The 19,138-nt window shown below is 51.3% G+C and overlaps 1 protein-coding gene and 1 pseudogene across 2 annotated transcripts; one reads left to right on the top strand and one right to left on the bottom strand.

Annotated features, from left to right (window-relative positions):
• Positions 1-8,738: 8,738 nt before the first annotated feature.
• Positions 8,739-12,452, bottom strand: MVB12A (multivesicular body subunit 12A). Its single transcript, XM_082453398.1, has 9 exons — positions 12,269-12,452; positions 12,041-12,139; positions 11,815-11,911; positions 10,679-10,805; positions 10,203-10,322; positions 10,008-10,114; positions 9,716-9,777; positions 9,330-9,386; positions 8,739-9,120 (listed from the first exon to the last, which is right to left on the bottom strand). The coding sequence occupies exons 1-9, from the start codon at positions 12,356-12,358 to the stop codon at positions 9,058-9,060; spliced, it is 822 nt and encodes a 273-aa protein (XP_082309524.1). The 5' UTR covers positions 12,359-12,452; the 3' UTR covers positions 8,739-9,057.
• Positions 12,453-14,698: 2,246 nt separating this feature from the next.
• Positions 14,699-17,835, top strand: LOC309656682 (UDP-N-acetylglucosamine transporter TMEM241 pseudogene; annotated as a pseudogene). Its single transcript has one exon. The product of its transcript is annotated as a UDP-N-acetylglucosamine transporter TMEM241 pseudogene (transcript).
• The last annotated feature ends 1,303 nt before the right edge of the window (positions 17,836-19,138 follow it).

Raw genomic sequence — 19,138 nt, 5'->3', positions numbered from 1 at the left:
CACTTCTGGCTTTAGTTAATCCTTAGGACAACCCCACTCACAGATGGGCAAACTGAGGCCAGAAAAGCAAGGCCACTCATGTGAGAACACACGGCGGTGGTGATGGCTGGAACCTCGTAACCCTGTCACGTAGGACACCAGGACATATAGCGAGTGCCCGGGAAACACTGGAGACTCAGGTTTCTGAGAACTCTCTGGAATGGGGGAGGCCCTGGGGACTCTTGAGTGTGGGCAAGAGAGTTGAGGAGGAAGGACCCAAGCTGGCTGTGTGCGAGCAGTACCTGGTGGACTGGTCAGGAGAATTAGAAACTAGACCTCTAGGCCTAATCTTCAAGGCCAGGACTAGGGTGCGGGTACAAAATTTAAGGAGGCTCAAAAGAATTGAAAACAAGGGTTCAGACAAATCCTTGTACACGTGCGTTCATAGCAGCGCTAGTCACAATCACCACAAGGTGGAAACAACCCAAATGTCCATTGATAGATGAATGAATAAACAAAAAGTGATCCATCCATACAGTGGAATATTACTCAGCCATAAAAAGGAAGGAAGCTCTGACACGTGCTACAGCATGGATGAACCCTGAAAACATGATGCTGATTGAAAGAAGCCAGACGCAAAGGCCACATAGTGTACGATCCCATTTATATGAAATGTCCAGAACAGGCAAATCTATAGAGATATAAAGTAGATTAGTGGTTGCCAGGGGCTGGGGGAGGGGGAACGGGGAGTAATGGCTAATAGGGATGAGGTTTCCTTTGGGGTGATGGAAATGTTCTAGAACTAGATAGAGGTGATGGTTGCACATCGTCCATGCACTAAATGCCACTGAACTGTACATTTTTAATTGGTGAATTTCATGTTATGTGAATTTCACCTCAACTTAAAAAAAAAAAAGAAAATTTAAGGAGGCACTCACTCTCAGGTTCCTTCACGTGCAGGTGGGCCCCAAGTTTGAAGTGAGCACCTCCTTAAATGTGGGCCCTACGTGCTCACTAGCCTCATCCCAGTCTGATCGCTGCACACCCCCCCTGGGACCAAGAACTGGAGCCCTGGAAAGTCTGCAAGGTTACAACGTGGGAGGCGGGCTGGAAGTGCTGCCCACAGTCCCTGCTGAAACCTGGCCCTGTTGTCGACACCGCCCTGGATGGGGTGCTGAGCACCTTTGTATTCTGATCAGAATCTGGCGAGCAGGGAAGAGGCTGGTCCTAGGGCTGGAGCCAAACGCTCTGGTTGCTCCCTGTCCTGGGCACCTGATGAGGGTTTTGTGTTCCAAGAGGCAGCTTGGACAGACCTGGCTCAGGGAGCAGTCATGCGACCTGCACTTCAGTTTCTTTCTTCATAAAATAGGGCTAATCCCCCAACCCCATCATAGTACAGCTGTGAGGACCAAATCGGAAAGAGTTTCAGTGACTCCGTTAGCTCCACGGGCCTCACCAACACAAGTAGCTGTCGGCATCCTGGTACCTTTTGAGGCGTAAACACATCTGTTAAAGATGTTGCCTTGGGGACTTCCCTCGTGGTCCAGTGGTTCAGAATGTACTTTCCAATGCAGGGGACCCAGGTTTGATCCCTGGTCGGGGAACTAAGATCCCATATGCCGTGGGGCAACTAAGCCCATGCGCCACAACTACTGAGCCCGCACGCTGCAACGAAGAGCCAGTGCACTGCAACGAAAGATCCCACATACCACAATGAAGATCCCGCATGCCACAACTAAGACCCGACACAACCTAATTAATTAATTAATTAATTATAAAAAAGATGTTGCCTTGGTTTGGGGTCATCAGAACCAAAGGCTGAGATGATTGCCAAGATGTTGTTCACCTGGGAAGTGACCCCAGGAAGCCCCGGAACCCTGCAGGGGCCAATGAGCAGATGGTGCTAAGGGCAACGGGGGCTCCATCCCCCTGGGGACCCCAGGGAGACAGCATAGAGCACACATGGCAGCTGGTCCCAGCCCAGGGGCGAGGGGGCTGGGATATTTATTCTATTTCCATCAGGCATTAGCTGAGAGCTGTGCCCAGAGGGACTGACCCCTCACACTTCTAGCCTTCCCTGTGCACCAGCTAGACACGCTCCTCTGGTCACAGGAGGCCCCAGGCAGGGTCACAGGTACTTGCTGTGGAGGGGAGGGAGGCACAGATAGCATCTGCTCCAGCTTCATGGCATTTTTGCAACAGCAGGCATAAATGGGATATTGAAAGCACTTAACTGTGCTATTTGTGGTTGAGAAGAGCTGTTGGTTTTTGGATGCCCGCCATGTGCCAACACCCTGCTTAACTCACACGAGGGTCACCACTGTTGCCCCCTCATCACACCCACTGGTCTCCCTCCTTTACTTCTGCAGGTAAAATCTTCTGAAAGTGGCAGATGGAGTTGGGGTCCTCTGTGCTGGTGACATTTAGAACAGAAGGTCAGATGCCACCTTGAGGGAGATTGCTCAGAGCAAACAAGGGGCCCGTTTCCCCCAGAGAACACTTTATTTAAAACACTTTAAGGGTTTCCTTGGTGGCGCAGTGGTTAAGAATCCACCTGCCAGTGCAGGGGACACGGGTTCAAGCCCTGGGCGGGGAAGATTCCACATGCTGCGGAGCAACTAAGCCCGTGCCCCACGACCACTGAACCTGTGCTCTAGAGCCCACGAGCCACAACTACTGAGCCCACGTGCCACAACTACTGAAGCCCGCCCGCTCTAGGGCCTGTGCTCCACAACAAAGAGAAGCCACTGCAATGAGAAGCCTGAGCACCACAACAGAGAGTAGCCCCCGCTCGCCACAACTAGAGAAAGCCCACGCGCAGCAACGAAGACCCGATGCAGCCAAATATAAATAAATAAATTTATAAAAAGAAAAATAAAAAAGATTCAACCAGGGTAGGATCTGCTTTCAAGCTCACTTTGTGGTTGTTGGCACGATTCAATTCCCTATGAGCTGTGGAACTGAAGTCCTTGGTTCTTTGCTGGCTGTTGGCCAGAGGCTGCCCTCAGTTCTGTGACATGTGGGCCTCTTTATAGGGCAGTGTGCCTCAGTGTAGCCAACAAGATGGAAGTCTTGTATTTTAAACCTACTCACAGAAGTGAAGTCCCATCACCCTTACTGTATTCCATTGGTGAGAGGTGAGTCTACACCAGATCCAGCCTGCCCTCAAGCGGAGGATTACACAGGCCTGAACACCAGGTTACCAAGACAAAATGTTCCCAAAGGGAACCATCTCAGAAACTACTTAATGTCTTGTAAATTCCCTGTGGGCTCTTCCCAATGACAAATAAAAAGGGCAGGTGGATAAGGAAGATGAGAAAGGGGTGTTTTCTATACAGCATGCGTCAGCTTTTCCAGTTCAGATTTCTAAGCTAGCAAGAGTGTACATGATACCTAAGAAATTCAAACTGGTGAGACAAATGGTCAAAATTAACAAAACTGACAATGCCAAGTGTTGGTGAAGACATGGAGCCACTGGAACTCTCATTTGCTGTGGGTGGGAGGGTAAATTGGTGCAACAGTCTTAGAAGTCTGCTTGGCCGTATCTGCTTAAGGTGAAGATAGGCCTCCCTTACCACTTAGAATTTCCACTCAGGGTATTTACCCAACAAGAATGAGTGTGTATTCATCAATCAGGCTCCCTGACTTCAGACTATACTACAAAGCTACAGTAATCAAGACAGTATGGTACTGGCACAAAAACAGAAATATAGATCAATGGAACAGGATAGAAAGCCCAGAGGTAAACCCACGCACATATGGTCACCTAATCTTTGATAAAAGAGGCAAGAATATACAGTGGAGAAAAGACAGCCTCTTCAATAAGTGGTGCTGGGAAAACTGGGCAGCTACATGTAAAAGAATGAAATTAGAACACTCCCTAACACCATACACAAAAATAAACTCAGAATGGATTAAAGACCTAAATGTAAGGCCAGACACTATCAAACTCTTAGAGGAAAACATAGGCAGAACACTCTATGACATACATCACAGCAAGATCCTTTTTGACCCACCTCCTAGAGAAATGGAAATAAAAACAAAAATAAACAAATGGGACCTAATGAAACTTAAAAGCTTTTGCACAGCAAAGGAAACCATAAACAAGATCAAAAGACAACCCTCAGAATGGGAGAAAATATTTGCAAATGAAGCAAATGACAAAGGATTAATCTCCAAAATTTACAAGCAGCTCATGCAGCTCAATATCAAAAAAACAAACAACCCAATCCAAAAATGGGCAGAAGACCTAAAGAGACATTTCTCCAAAGAAGATATACAGATTGCCAACAAACACATGAAAGAATGCTCAACATCATTAAGCATTAGAGAAATGCAAATCAAAACTACAATGAGATATCATCTCACACCGGTCAGAATGGCCACCATCAAAAAATCTACAAACAATAAATGCTGGAGAGGGTGTGGAGAAAAGGGAACGCTCTTGCACTGTTGGTGGGAATGTAAATTGATACAGCCACTATGGAGAACAGTATGGCGGTTCCTTAAAAAACTAAAAATAGAACTACCATACGACGCAGCAATCCCACTACTGGGCATATACCTTGAGAAAACCATAATTCAAAAAGAGTCATGTACCACAATGTTCATTGCAGCTCTATTTACAATAGCCAGGACATGGCAGCAACCTAAGTGTCCATCAACAGATGAATGGATAAAGAAGATGTGGCACATATATATAATGGAATATTACTCAGCCATAAGATGAAACGAAACTGAGTTATTTGTAGTGAGGTGGATGGACCTAGAGTCTGTCATACAGAGTGAAGTAAGTCAGAAAGAGAAAAACAAATACCATATGCTAACACATATATATGGAATCTAAAAAAAAAAAAAAATGATCATGAAGATCCTAGGGGCAAGACAGGAATAAATACGCAGACCTACTAGAGAATGGACTTGAGGATACGGGGAAAGGGAAGGGTAAGCTGGGGCAAAGTGAGAGAGTGGCATGGACATATATACACTACCAAATGTAAAATAGATAGCTAATGGGAAGCAGCTGCATAGCACAGGGAGATCAGCTTGGTGCTTTGTGACCACCTAGAGGGGTGGGATAGGGAGGGTGGGAGGGAGGGAGATGCAAGAGGGAAGAGATATGGGGATATATGTATATGTATAACTGATTCACTTTGTTATAAAGCAGAAACTAACACACCATTGTAAAGCAATTATACTCCAATAAAGATGTTAAAAAAAAAAAAAAAGAATATATACGACTAGTAAGAATAAAAAAAAATGAGTGTGTATTCATCAAAAGACATGTACAAGAGTACTCAGAGCAATTTCTTTCAATGGCCAAGAACTAGGGACAATCCAAATGTCCATCAACAGATGAACAGACTGTGGTACGTCCATACAATGGAATACTACTCAGCAATTAACAAGAGGGAATCACTGATACAGGCAACACAGATGAATGTCTCAGACCTAATAGTGAATATAATTAGCCAGGCTCAGAAGAGAAGAGGACTCGTTTGGGCATTGCACTTAGCTCAAGTTCAAGAACAGGCAGAATGGAATTCCCTGGTGGTTCAGTGGTTAGGACTCAGTACTTTCACTGCCAGTGGCCCAAGTTCAATCCCTGGTCGGGGAACTATGATCCCGCAAGTCAAGCAGCATGGCAAAAAAAAAAAAAACCAAAACAAACAAACAAACAAAAAAAAATAGGCAGAATGAACGATGGGGTAGAAGCCAGCAGCTTTGGGGGTTTGGGTGGGAGGGTGTCCAAGGGGATGCTCAAGGCTGGCACAGATCATTGCTCTGATCTGGGGGTGGAGAGAGCAGTAGAGGCCACAGCTGGGCTCTGGAACACTTGAATACAAGAAGTGTGGGGGTATGCCACTAGTAGAAGCCACTAGGACTTGCATCTTCCATTCACTCTGCATGGACTTTGGGCTGCAGAAGCCTTCCAGCTGAGAAGAACTTTGAGAGCCAGGAAGAGTTTTTGCAACAGTCAGCAGAGGCAGCGGAGAGACACAGCCCCACAAGAGTTCTCCCTCAGAACTACCGAATGAGGTGAGGACCATTGAGATTCCCATTGTAAAGATGGACAAACTGAGGTATAGAGAGGTTAAGCCACTGCTCAGGGTCACCAGCTAGTGAGCATTGGAGCTGGGACCACATCTCCCCAGAAATGTCCCTCTCAGTCCCCAGGCCCCTGTGATGCCCGGGTCTCAGCACCTCAGCGCCGGCTAAAGGCAGAAGGATAAGTCTTCCTCTTCTTCTCCCTTCCCTGTAGCCCAAGAGGATGCAAGCTTAGTTGGAGCTGTGAAGATTGATGTGGCCCAAGTCAGGAGTTGGGGGCTAAGGGGACAGGCTCCACCGGGACTTTCTGGCCCCTTTGTGAGGATGTTCCCAGGCCCTGTTGCACTCAAGAGGGTTGGGATTTTGCAGAGTCAGTGACCTGGCAATGATGGTTGATCCAGTCGGACCCAAGGCCAGTATGGGTCGTCCGGGGGCCCCTGGTCACACACAGATGCCCTGGAAAGTGATCTGGGGCTGGTTTCGGGGTGGCCAAGATCACAACCAGAGAGAACAAACAGCCTTTGCTTCCCAGCTGGATCGGATTCCATGGCCGGCGCCAGAGCAACCTGGGTGGGACCTGGCAGGTGCTGGCTGCGCCCAGAGTGGAGAGATTCGGGGAGATATCTTAGCATCAGAGGCCTAGTTTTTCCAAGGCAGCTGAAGTGTGTGGGGGAGGGGGTACCATCTCCCCCAACCCTCCCCTCCAGGATAGTTCACTGTCTCCACCCTCAGACTCCCAGGGCAGGGGACTCTTTTCCCTCAGATCCCTGTGCAGGGCAGTGTCTCCCCCTTCAGGTCCCCAGGGCAGTGTCGTTAGACACAAGTGCCTGGGTGGGTGGCACATCCCCTTGGGACCCCGTGTGACTCCTTCTGGCCAATGAGCTGTGAGCAGAACTTTGACAAGTCACTTCCAGGCCAGAGCACTTAAGTGACAGCGTGAGACCCTTCTGAGTCCATCCCCACTGTCTTGGAGAGATGCTGGCCACCCCTTCGGGTGCGTTTCCTTGCAACTACAACCAGCAGCCTGTTGCCGCCCTGCCATGGGCACTTGATGTGGACGAGAAATAAGCCTTAGCCTTCCTACGCTCCAGAGATCTGGGGAATGTTCCTGATCTGGGCCACCCTGACGCTGTGGGTACCTGGGGAAGAGAGAGCAGAAGAGGAAGCACATGCATGGGAGAGACAGTGTGAGCCTGGGGTGGTTCATTTCACAGATACAGTTTGTGGAGTCCGTATTTGCCAATTCTCCTACTGGCTCAAATCTGTGACCCCCAAATCAATACTCACAGTGCTTTTGTGGCTATTGGTGGACACGCACAGTGCCGGAAAAAATCTGAGTCCTCAGAGGTGCATGTTCCCAGCTGTGGTAGGACAAGGCGACGTTCTGCCTTCCTGTTCCAGCTCTGACTGTAAACAGGCATCCTTCTTGAGGTCTAGCCAGTGGCCTATTTTGCATTTTTGTGCTTTTTCATTGGTGATTTTTGCTGTTTGCAAAGGCCCCCAAGTGTAGTGCTGAAGAGCTATCTAGTGTCCCCAGGTGCAAGAAGGCTGGGATGTGCCTCCGGGAGCAAATACTCTCCGATGAGCTTTGTTCAGACGTGAGTTCTAGGGCTGGTGGCCGTGAGTTCACCGTTAACGAATCGGCAGCATGTATATTAAACAAGGTGTCGGGCTTCCCTGGTGGCGCAGTGGTTGAGAATCTGCCTGCCAATGCAGGGGACACGGGTTCGAGCCCTGGTCTGGGAGGATCCCACATGCCGCGGAGCAACTGGGCCCGTGAGCCACAACTACTGAGCCTGCGTGTCTGGAGCCTGTGCTCCGCAACAAGAGAGGCCGCGATAGTGAGAGGCCCACACACCGCGATGAAGAGCGGCCCCTGCTCGCCGCAACTAGAGAAAGCCCTCGCACAGAAACGAAGACCCAACACAGCCAAAAATAAATAAATTTTAAAAAACAAAAACAAAACAAAACAAAAGACTGCTTCTGGCAGTAAAAAAAAACACAATAGTAACACATAAAAAAAAAACAAACAGGAGGGGAATTGTAATTAAAGCTGTCATATTAAAAACAAAAAACAAGGTGTCTTGAAATGCACAGAAAACAAGGTTATGTATTGATTACTTGACCAAAATGTGACCAGAGGCTTACAAGAACCTATCCGTATCTCCCCGAGGAATACAGTATTTCCTAATTCAGTTTTCACGCTACTTTTCAGGAGGTAACTACCGCGATTCATGAGTATCCACCGTTTGTGTCTACCACACAGCGGAGGAAAAGGGACGCACAGAACAGAACAGCTTGGTGGTTAAGAGAGCAGGCTCTGGGTTGGAATCCCAGCTGTGGATTTAGCCGCCTCCTGCTTCGGTTTTCCTATCTGTGAAATGGCCACACAACCAGGGCTTCCCACTGAGCTGGGGGAGGACTAAATGAGATACTGTACATCAGGTGTTGGTGAGGAGGTCCTCGGAGTATAAACGATAGCTGTTACTATTATTACTGTTACGCGCAATGATGGAGGGGCGGGACCCGGTCTCCTCTGTGATTTGGAATCCCGGCTCAGGCACTCGCTGAGCCTCAGTTTCTCCCTCTGTAGAATGGGAGTGGCGGCAGCGCCCCCTCCCCTCCAGGATTTCACCCGCTTGCTGGGTGTGCGTCTGTCCCCGGCTCCTGCGAGCCACAGAGACCCACAGTCAGAATGGAGACTACAGACGGCCCGGACAGCGTGGTGTTTATTTCCTGGAGGGAGGACGCCCGCGTGGCCTCCAGGCACCAGCAAGTTTTGACACAAATGACTTGAAGGCACTGGTTTCCGTCCAGCCCCTCCCCCTGCCTTGCCCATCAGGGCCCGGGGGGCAGGAGACCCATCACCACGCAGACCGCTCCCGGCCCCTCCTCCAGGGCTGCTGGTCCGCTGGGTGGCCGAGGGTCGGGAATGCCTTGTGCCGCCAAGGCTCCCGAGATTCAATGCGGTGGGCAGCTGCCAGTCCGGGGGTGTCAGGCAGGGGACTCTTCCCTGGGGCCGGCGAGGGGCTAAGAGACGCTAGGGGGCAGGCGGGCAGCTGCCGTCTTCTCCACCACGAAGCCGTAGTTGTACTGGGGGGGGGGGAGTGGGGTGAGGGGAGAACACAGAGCAAAGGAGGAGCCACTGGGGTGCCGGAGAAATGGTGGGGCATGGGGTGGCCCTTAGGGACTGGGGGATCTGGAGCCCTCGAGGTGGGTTATAGCTGGGAGAGAAGAGGGACCCAGGGGAGACCGGGGGCCCTGCACCCCCCAACCCCACCCCCTCCCTACCCTGCACCCACCTCCTCCTCAATGTCCGCCAGTGACTTAATGGTCAGATCAGCAAAGGCAGAGAAGGCCTGGCAGGCAAGGGGCAGGTCAGTCTCGGGCAGGGACCCCAACGTGGAACCCCCGTTCCCTCATCTTCAAGGAGGGCCCCCTCAATATTTGCCTGAATGTCCTCTCCCCTTTCCTGCCACCATCTCTCGCCCCCAGCATCCAGCTGCCCCTCCTGACTCCCCCATTCCAGGAGACCGTCCCGCCCCCTTGCCTTGGCCTCCAGCCTCCTCTCACCCAGGAACTCCCCTCTGTGCTGAGGTGCTGGTTACACAGACGATGCTCCCTGATTCCTGTTGCCTAGAAACGCAATGGGGAGGGGCAGACCCAGACTCCCCGGGGCCGGACTCACCAGGGGACCACAGCTCTTGCCCTCAAATCGGGGGTGCAGCGTGAAGGGAACCCCATCCATGGCTGAGGAAAGCAGATGGGGGGAAGGAGCTGAGGCCCAGGAGACTTGAGGCCTGCCCGCTCCCCACCCCGAGAAGCCCATCCTGGAGGTCTCGGCTCTTCCCAGTCTTGACAGAATGGGGGAAGCCCAGGCCTGGTCCATCCCTGCCCTTGTGTCTTCCTGGCTGTACAATCTCGGACCAGTCTCACCCCACCCCCACCCCAGTGCCTCACTTTCCCTGCTCTGCGCTCACCTGAGATGCCGTAGAGGTTGGAGGCCTCGTAGATGGAGTCGTTCCTCCGAAGGGTAGATGCCCGAGAGCCCAGCCTCGAAAGCGTCCGCTCCGGGAAGCCACCCTTGCTGGTGGAGGCAGGATGACCCAAGTCAGAGGCCTGATATCCACCGCCCCCCACCATGGCCCCTCCCATCCCTGAGCCCGAGGACTCACCTGGGCTGGCCAGGCAGGCCCAGGGAGAGGTCTCTCATGTCTCGGCTGAGAGCTCGGGGCTTGGGCACTGGCCGCGGGGCCTTGGCCTTCTTGCACCAGATGGCGAAGCCCCCCATGTCCCTAGAGGAGGGCGAAAACAGAGAAGGGGCTCTGGCCCAATGTGCAGCCAGAGCTGAGAATAGCTGCCAGGGGAAGGCAGGCCTCCGGTGACCTCACACCTCAGCCCACATGCTCGGCAACATACTAACTAGTATGCTGGGTGCAGTCACCGTACCGGGTGCTTCAGACACACCAACTCATTTACTCCTCACCATCACCCTATGAGATTGGTACAACTGTCCCCGCCTTAACATGTGGAAACTGAGGCACAGAGAGGTGGCAGAAGGGACGGAAGGACTCATGGGCGTCCCTGAGGGTCAGAGGGGTAGGTATGGGGGTTGGGAGGGCAAGGAAGGAGGGCTGGGGGTTGTCCCTACCCTACTCGCAGGTATCCAGGCACCGTCTTGGTTTTCCCACTCAGCCGGACGTCAAAGACAGCTGTGTCCGCGACCCCCAAGGGCACCAGCTTCACACACATGCGTTTCTTCTTGGACACGGAGGCCTCTGGGAGTGAGGGACAGGGGAATGAGAAAAGGGGAGAAGCAGGAAAGGGGTCCAAAGATGGCTCCAGGAGAATGCTCGCCAAGGTGCTGTTTAAGGCAGCCATCTGGATGGCGCTGGGGCAGTGGTTAAATCCTGAATGGTAAAGCCATAGGAGGGGAATCCATGAAGCTTTTAGGAGCCATTGGGCCAGCCTCATCTTTGGTGACATGGAGGAACATTCATGGGGTGGCCATGGGCACCACAGGGAGGGTGGGTAGCTGTGGGATCAGACAGAACTGGGTACCCATCCTGGCCCTCCAAACACACTTTTCCTCAGCCCTCTAATCCAGAGGTCAGCAAACTACAACCTATGAGCCAAATCCGGCCCAAGGTCTGTTTTTTGTCTGGCTCATGAGCAAAGCATGGCTTTTACATTTTTAAAGGGATATATATTATATATATGCAACAGAAACCATCTGGCCTGGAAAGCCTAATATATTTACTACCTGGCCCTTTACAGGAAAAGTTTGCCAAGTCCAGTACCAATAGATATATGCTGAGAGCCAAATATAAATGACAAGACATGGAGAGGGCATGAGAGGCAGGGAGAACCTGATGGTTAGAAAGCAGAGCAGTCGGGGCTGGGAGGGCAGCACCAGGGCAACCGGAGCCCGTGTGCAAAAGCGTGGAAGTGGAAAATAGAACTGCGCGTGGATCAGCTTAGCTACAGTGTAAGAAGAAGGCGTAGTAGTAACAGTAATAAAACAGGTCGCATTGACTGAACACTTACTCTAGAACAGAGACTGTACCAATCGCACATTTTTACGCAGGGCGGGGTACATCGTCCCGCCCTAGACCAGGGCTCTGTGTTCTCAGTCAACACTGTCATTACCCAGTGCATCGAGGGGGTGGCCAAAATTAAAAAATCTCACGCCTGTGGTCCCTCCATTCCCTTCCTGGACCCTCCCCGCAGAGACGCGAACGTGCCCCTGACCCCCCACCCCACTCCCGCCTTCGACAGGGGACTCACTGGAGTCCAAGGGGTCGCAGACCGGGGAGAATCCCGGCGGGAGGGGGCTCTTGTCCACCAGGACCTGGATATCGACCACCACGTTCTCCTGTGGATTCTGGCGGAGGGGGGGGGGATACATCGAGAATCACTCAGCAGCAGGGACCGTGTGCCTAGCATAGAGCCCAGCGAATGGACAAGGGGGAGTGGGAGGACGCCGGGGATTCCGAAGGTGAGGGCCCCTTACCTCTAGGCTGACCAAAGGATTGAGGCACAGGAAGTAGCCGGATTTCTGCCCGAAAGTCTTGCCGAAGCTGGCGGGCGCCCCCTCCACAGTGCAGGAGATCTACAGCGCGGACGCGGGTCAGCGCCAGGCTCTTACCCGGCCGCAGCCGACTCTGCCCCTATTCAACCCCCGGCCCCTGGTGTCGCCGCCTCTCTCCCTATTCGTCCCTGGTCCCCTGACATCGCTCACCGCACTGAATCCCCGAGGCGGGGGCGCCGAGGCCGACGACCAGGCCAAACCAGCCAACGGGGCCGCCTCGGCCCCGGACCCCGGATCCATCCTCCTAGCCAAGGACCGAAGGCGGTGGACAGCCTCTGACCTCCTAGCCGCAGCTGGACTACGGAGTTCGGGCAAGAGTCTGAACTACAACTCCCAGACGGCCTTGCGAGACCGGGGGCCCGGAAGCGCCGTATGAGCGTGCCGGGAAAGCCGCCGGCCAATCGCGTAGGGACAAGCAGCCACACCCTTCATGCCCACCCTCCCCCCCAACACACCCCCAACCCCACGGTGGGCCTTTGAGCGACGTTTGCGGAAAACTGTCTTGCTTTCTTCTCACGCCCAGCAACTTCTGCCGGAAATGTCTCGCTAGCTGCAAACCAAAACTACATTCCCCAGAATTCCTTGCCTTATCAGCCTCTACTGCAGAGATACGGTTGGTGTTTCACGGAAATTTGGGGGAGAAATATGAAAAACTCGCAATTCTAGCTCCAGCAGGTCATCCAAAAGGACACTTAAGGTAGGACAAACAAACTTTTAACATAAAATTCTCTCTGCCGGGCTTCCCTGGTGGCGCAGTGGTTGAGAGTCTGCCTGCCAGTGCAGGGGACATGGGTTCGAGCCCTGGTCTGGGAAGATCCCACATGCTGTGGAGCAACTGGGCCCGTGAGCCACAATTACTGAGCCTGCGCGTCTGGAGCCTGTGCTCCGCAACAAGAGAGGCCGCGACAGTGAGAGGCCCGCGCACCGCGATGAAGAGTGGCCCCCGCTCTCCGCAACTAGAGCAAGCCCTCGCACAGAAACGAAGACCCAACACAGCCAAAAATAAAAATTTTTTTTAAAAATAAAATAAAATAAAGTAATTCTCTCTGCCGTTTGGGCCACTACCTGCTCCCCTTTAGCGTGCATTGCGCATCTGCATTATACGATAACTAGATATCCTTAACACAGGAATGCCTGCTTGAAAGAAAAGAGGGATTTTCTTCTGGCACCAGGAAGGTAGCTCCTTAGGAGATAACATTTCTTTCTCAATCCTGTAAACTGTCATGATAACCCACTACTCACCTTGTACGTGCAGATCTGGACTACATAAACTTTCAAAACCTTGACTCAAAAACTATACAACTGTGCTTTGACCTCTAACCGGTGGAACAGTCTTCAGAACTTTCTGAAAGACTTTCTTTCACGTTACAATCTCAAGACTATGGGGTCCTCTTGAAGTACCCCATTATTCCCACTGCTTAGGAGGAACGTTGGTTCCCAACCCCAGGAGTTCCCCAGGTGAAATTTGAAACTGACCCCCATACACAGAAGGCAAGGAGAAACCAAAGAAAGAGGCAGACCACTCCGGATTGGTAGGTGGCAGGTTTAACAAACGAGGGACTTATATACGAGGCTTGTCTCAGGCAGCCACAAGATGAGTCGATCTCCACACTGAGATAGGAAAGGGGCAGGGCACAACCTTTAAAAGAATGACATAGCCGTTGAGGACACGACATTAACTGGTTATGATCTCGGAGAGACAGTAGTGAGTGGTCCTGAAGAGAGAGCTCAGTTCCCTGCCCAGGAATTGAACCTGGGTAGTCTGGATGAAAACCAGGAATCCTAGCCACTATAGCACCAGGGGCTAGAGGCTAGAAGCAAAGGGGCCCTGGCTCTTTCCCCCGTTTGAAAGCAGGAATGTTTCAAGGAGGCAAAAATTGTAAAAACAGGTACAAAGTTTATTATTAGAGACACAGCACCGTGTATGGGAGAGCACACAGAGAAGAAGTTTATTTATTTAAGTCAGAAGCTAGGCAGAAATACACACCCAGAGAGAAAGGGTGTGGGCATCCTTTCTAATGAGGAAAAGCGCAGTAAAGAGCTGATACAAATCCCTTATATAGGACAGTCCTTCCGGGTCTTTGTTTATCTTTGGCCAATTATCTCATTTCTTTTCCCACATCTGACCTGTTCTAGGACACTCCCCAACATGCGTGCACAACTTTTTGCTAAGATGGATCCCACCGCAAAGGACTGTGGGTGCATGTCCACACTTATGGGGTGGTGCCCCCTCCCTTTTTTTTTTTTTTTTAAAGTATGTGTTTATTTATTTATTTATGTCTGTGTTGGGTCTTCGTTTCTGTGCGAGGGCTTTCTCTAGTTGCGGCGAGCGGGGGCCACTCTTCATCGGGGTGCGCGGGCCTCTCACTGTCGCGGCCTCTCTTGTTGCGGAGCACAGGCTCCAGACGCGCAGGCTCAGTAGTTGTGGCTCACGGGCCTAGTTGCTCCGCGGCATGTGGGATCTTCCCAGACCAGGGCTCGAACCCGTGTCCCTTGCATTGGTAGGCAGACTCTCAACCACTGCGCCACCAGGGAAGCCCCCCCTCCCTTTTTGACCCCCCAAGGAGCCTTCCTGAGCATGTGCAGACAGGGAAGTTTTCCTTAACCTCAGAAGTTGTCATCTTATCTCTTTACTTCAGCAGAGCTCAGCTTCTGCCACCAGCTTTGTCCTTGGAGCGTCTGGGTGAGAACAAAACTTCAATTTTACTCCACTTGACAAACACCAGCTGTCCAGCCCAGGGGCCCATCTATCTCCTACCTCAGTTAGAACCAATTAGGTCCAAGATGGTGGAGGAGTCGACTTCCACTAGACCTTGAGCCTCAGTATACACTAATTATAATACATCATTAAGCTAAATGTCACACCCACAGGCGCCATGACAGTTCTGAGGCCGACCGTAAAAGGCCAAAAAGTTGGCGGTGGCCCAATTCCTGGAAATCCCCTCCCCTTCCCCAAAATAGTTGGAATAATCTTCGCACTCATTAGCCTATGAAATTACCCACCCTTATAAGAACTGACAACCCCATATCCTGGGGCCTCTTGCCTTCTGAGATGGCCCACACTCTGTCTATGGCATGTGTATCTCTCTGAATAAACCTTCTTTCACTTTACTATGGCTCGCTCTTGAATTCTTTCCTGTGCAAAGCCAAGAACCCACACTTGGTGGCCGTCCCAAGGATTCACCTAAGACCTGGGACGTGACCATCCTCTCACACCCCACTTTCTCTCCTGCAGCAACACTGCTTACCAGAATCTTAAAAGTTTATATAAAGGCCTTAACAGGATTCAGTCGCATATACCGTTCAGATTGTCTCAACAACACTTTACTCTCTCAAGGCTGCATCCTTGAAAATGGCTCCCTTTGTGAGAACAGTGGGTGGAACATACATTCCAAGGATGGCGAGGGGGTGAGGGGCCTCTGGTTCCCTGGGTCCACCTCGAGGGTCAACTGGTGGCCATGTCCTCTCAATGACCTCCTCCTGAAACGGAGCAGGACCCTGTAGTCAGTCCTTCCCCCCCATGTCCTCAGCCTGCCTTTTGTTTGTGGAAAAACTTTAGTCGAAGAATAAATTTAATCAGACAAATGAGAAAATGCAGAAACAAAGGAAAACAGTCTAGCAAGACTAAATAATAATAGTTTACTCATTAAGCATAGTCAAGGACTTTCAGTTCCTTCTCAAGGGCTATAGATAATATTCTGAGCCATATCCTGTGAGCTGTCTTGTAGATACTGAAACCCCCCACCAGGTGGAAGAAGTTAACTACATGATGAGCAGACTGCAGCCAGGACATAAGCTGCTCCAATTTACACAATTCCAAGAACTGGCCTCAAAGAAATGGGAACAAACCCTGGAACTGAAGATTAACTGTACTTAAAACAATCAAGATGATGCTGGTCAGACCACAGCATGACCAATTTCAAGATGACTGTCAGAGCTGACTGTGCAGTTTCTGCATGCAGCCCCTACATGCAGGGACCTGAAAGGGAGTTGGCCTTTGGACGGGAGTCCATCCTCCCCGCCCCCTCGTTGCCGGCATCCAAAATAAAGCAAACTTTCCTTTCCACCAACCTTGTCTCTTTATTGGCTTTTGAGCAGTGAGCAGCCGGACCCCACCCTTGGTTACACTCCAACACTCCACCCCTCATGACCGGCTCTTACAATTTCACATGGCCCCCTCTTCCACAACGTGCACTGAGTCGTCAGCCAGGGATTTCATTAGCACTGGAGGTGGTTCATAGGCGGCTATCTGGCTGCTCCGGAGGCAGATAGCACAGCGACAACATAGGTATGTGCGAGAGGAAACACAGATTAAGATAACGATGCCCAAAATAAGTAACAATTTTTCCCACCAAGAGCCCCATTGAGGCAGGAGATAGATGAGCTCCAGGCTGGACATTTACAACTAGCCTTCTGTTTACATTTCCTGAGGCAAGAGGCAGGTGGGCTCCAGCTAGGTATTTACAACTGGCTTCCTGTTTGCACTTTGAGATGGAAATAACAACAGGAACAGGGTAAATAGCTGGACTTTGTCTCCTGTGGACACTTTAAGATAACAGTTATGGCAGGGACAGAGAGAGGCTATACCCTGTTTAAGTAAAAGATCAAGAGGTTGGCCACTGGGTGGCCCAGCTTGCACGGCGGCCCTGGGGCTCCCGAGGGTTCCTGGGGAAGGGGCGCAAATTAACAGATGTGCATGAGGAGGTGCCTGGTCGGCCTCCCGTTTTGTACCTGCTACCTGGCTTCTTACCTCACGAACAAGTATGTCCTGTCTGTCTTGAAATTTACCTACCCTACATTATTCCAAGGGTGGCAGACATTAATTGGTGGACTTTTGCTTCATGTGTCATGGAAACGGCTGGGCGGAGATCAACAGCAGTTCAAGATCTGATGTTTTGACATGGCTTCCTGCTTCAGTGCTGTTTGTGGGTGTCATCTGTGCTGGGTCCAGAGCACTGTCCAGACTGGCCATTCCTGTGTTTCTCATTTTGCATAATGTAGCCGAAGGTATCATCTGTGGGCACCAGAAGTGTTTTCAGAAAGAGAAAACATCTCCTGCAAAGATCTGTAGTGCCCTCTTCCTCCTGGCTGCCGCAGGGTGCCTGCTCTTCAGCGACTCCCAGTTTGATCCAGATGGTTATTTCTGGGCTGTAATTCACTTATTCTGCATAGGGGCTTATAAGATACTACAGAAATCCCAGAAACCCAACGCGTTAAGTGACATTGACCAGCAGTACTTAAACTATCTATTCAGTGTGGTGCTCCTGGCATTTGCATCTCACCCCACAGGTGATCTCCTCAGCGTCCTGGACTTTCCGTTCCTGTGTTTCTATAGATTCCATGGCAGCTGCTGTGCCAGTGGATTTTTAGGATTCTTACTCATGTTCAGCACAGTGAAGCTAAAAAGCCTTACGACCCCAGGGCAGTGTGTAGCCTGGATTTTCTTTGCTAAGGGGCTTCCCTGGTGGCGCAGTGGTTAAGAATCCACCTACCAAAGCAGGGGAGGCGGGTTCGAGCCCTGGTCTGGGAAGATCCCACATCCCGCGGAGCAACTAAGTCCCCGTGCCACAACTACTGAGCCTGTGTTCTAGAGCTCGTGAGCCACAACTACTGAGCCCTCATGCCGCAACTACTGAAGCCCACGCGCCTAAAGCCCGTGCTCCGCAACAAGAGAAGCCACCGCAATGAGAAGCCCGCGCACCGCAACAAAGAGTAGCCCCCGCTCACTGCAACTAGACAAAAGCCTTCGCGTGACAACGAAGACCCAACGCAGCCCCCCAAAATATAAATAAATAAATAAATAAATAAATAAAACACCAAACAGGAAAAAAAAGAAAAAGAGCTTGGCCACTTCCCTGGTGGTCCAGTGGTAAAGAATCTGTCTTCCAATGCAGGGGACACGGGTTCAATCCGTTGTCAGGCAACTAAGATCCCACATGCCGCAGGGCAATGAAACCCACACACCACAACTACCGCGCTGGCGCACCTCGACTAGAGAGACCACGTGCCGCAAACTACAGAGCCCACGTGCACGAGAAAGAAGCCCGCACGCCACAACAAAAGATCCCACATGCCTCAACGAAGATCCTGCATGCCGCAACTAAGACCCAACGCAGCCAAAAATAAATTAAAAAATAATAAATCTTAAAAAAAAAATAGATCAAGAGGTCACATATTTCCCATCCTTGGGGCAAGAAAGACACTGCACATGCGTTGAAAGGCTCCTTGGGGCGTCAAAAGGCAGGGGACAGGGACCTCCCTGGTGCTCCAGTGGGTACAACTCCACACTCCTAATGCAGGGGGCCCGGGTTCAATCCCTGGTCAGGGAACTAGATCCCGCATGCATGCCGCAACTAAGAGTTCACATGCCGCAACTAAGAAGTCCACATGCTGCAACGAAGAAGTCCGCATGCTGCAACTAAAGATCCCGTGTGCCTCAACAAATATCCCCCCTGCCGCATCTAAGACCCAGTGCGGCCAAAATAAATAAATAATAAATAAATAAATTTTTTTAAAGGGGGAGGCCAGGGAACACCAGACCATAATAAGTCATGTCAATCCCGCCCCCCCACCCAGAGGCTCTTGCGTTAGAATCCGTCTTGTCTGAGGGCTGTGCGCACCTACGGAGGGTCCTGAGGCAAACCAGCCATGGGCCCAAAGCAAGATGATTGGCCAGAGGGGAAACAAAGACCCAGAAGACTGCCCCCTTATAAAGGATTGAAACTTCCCAAAGGCACGACTCTCTTGCTGAGTTCACCCGTCCGTCTGTCCACATGTACTCTGCTTTTCTAACAGACGCTTTACTTTCCTCTCTACCTTCCGTCTCCTTGTCAGAATGTTCTCTTTTCAAGGCAGACAAAGACTGGGGCCCAGACTCTAGCCACAGTCCCTCGTGGTCTAGTGGTTAGGACTTGGCAGTCTCACCACCATGACCAGGGGTCAATCCCTGGTCAGGGAACTAAGATCTCACTTCAAGCTGTTGCTCACTGCCAGCTACCGCTCACTGCTGTGTGTGTTCGA

The sequence above is a fragment of the Balaenoptera physalus genome (assembly GCF_965194825.1).
Source record: "Balaenoptera physalus genome assembly, chromosome: 3".
Classification (NCBI taxonomy): domain Eukaryota; kingdom Metazoa; phylum Chordata; class Mammalia; order Artiodactyla; family Balaenopteridae; genus Balaenoptera; species Balaenoptera physalus.
This window is presented reverse-complemented; position numbering and strand designations above follow the sequence as displayed.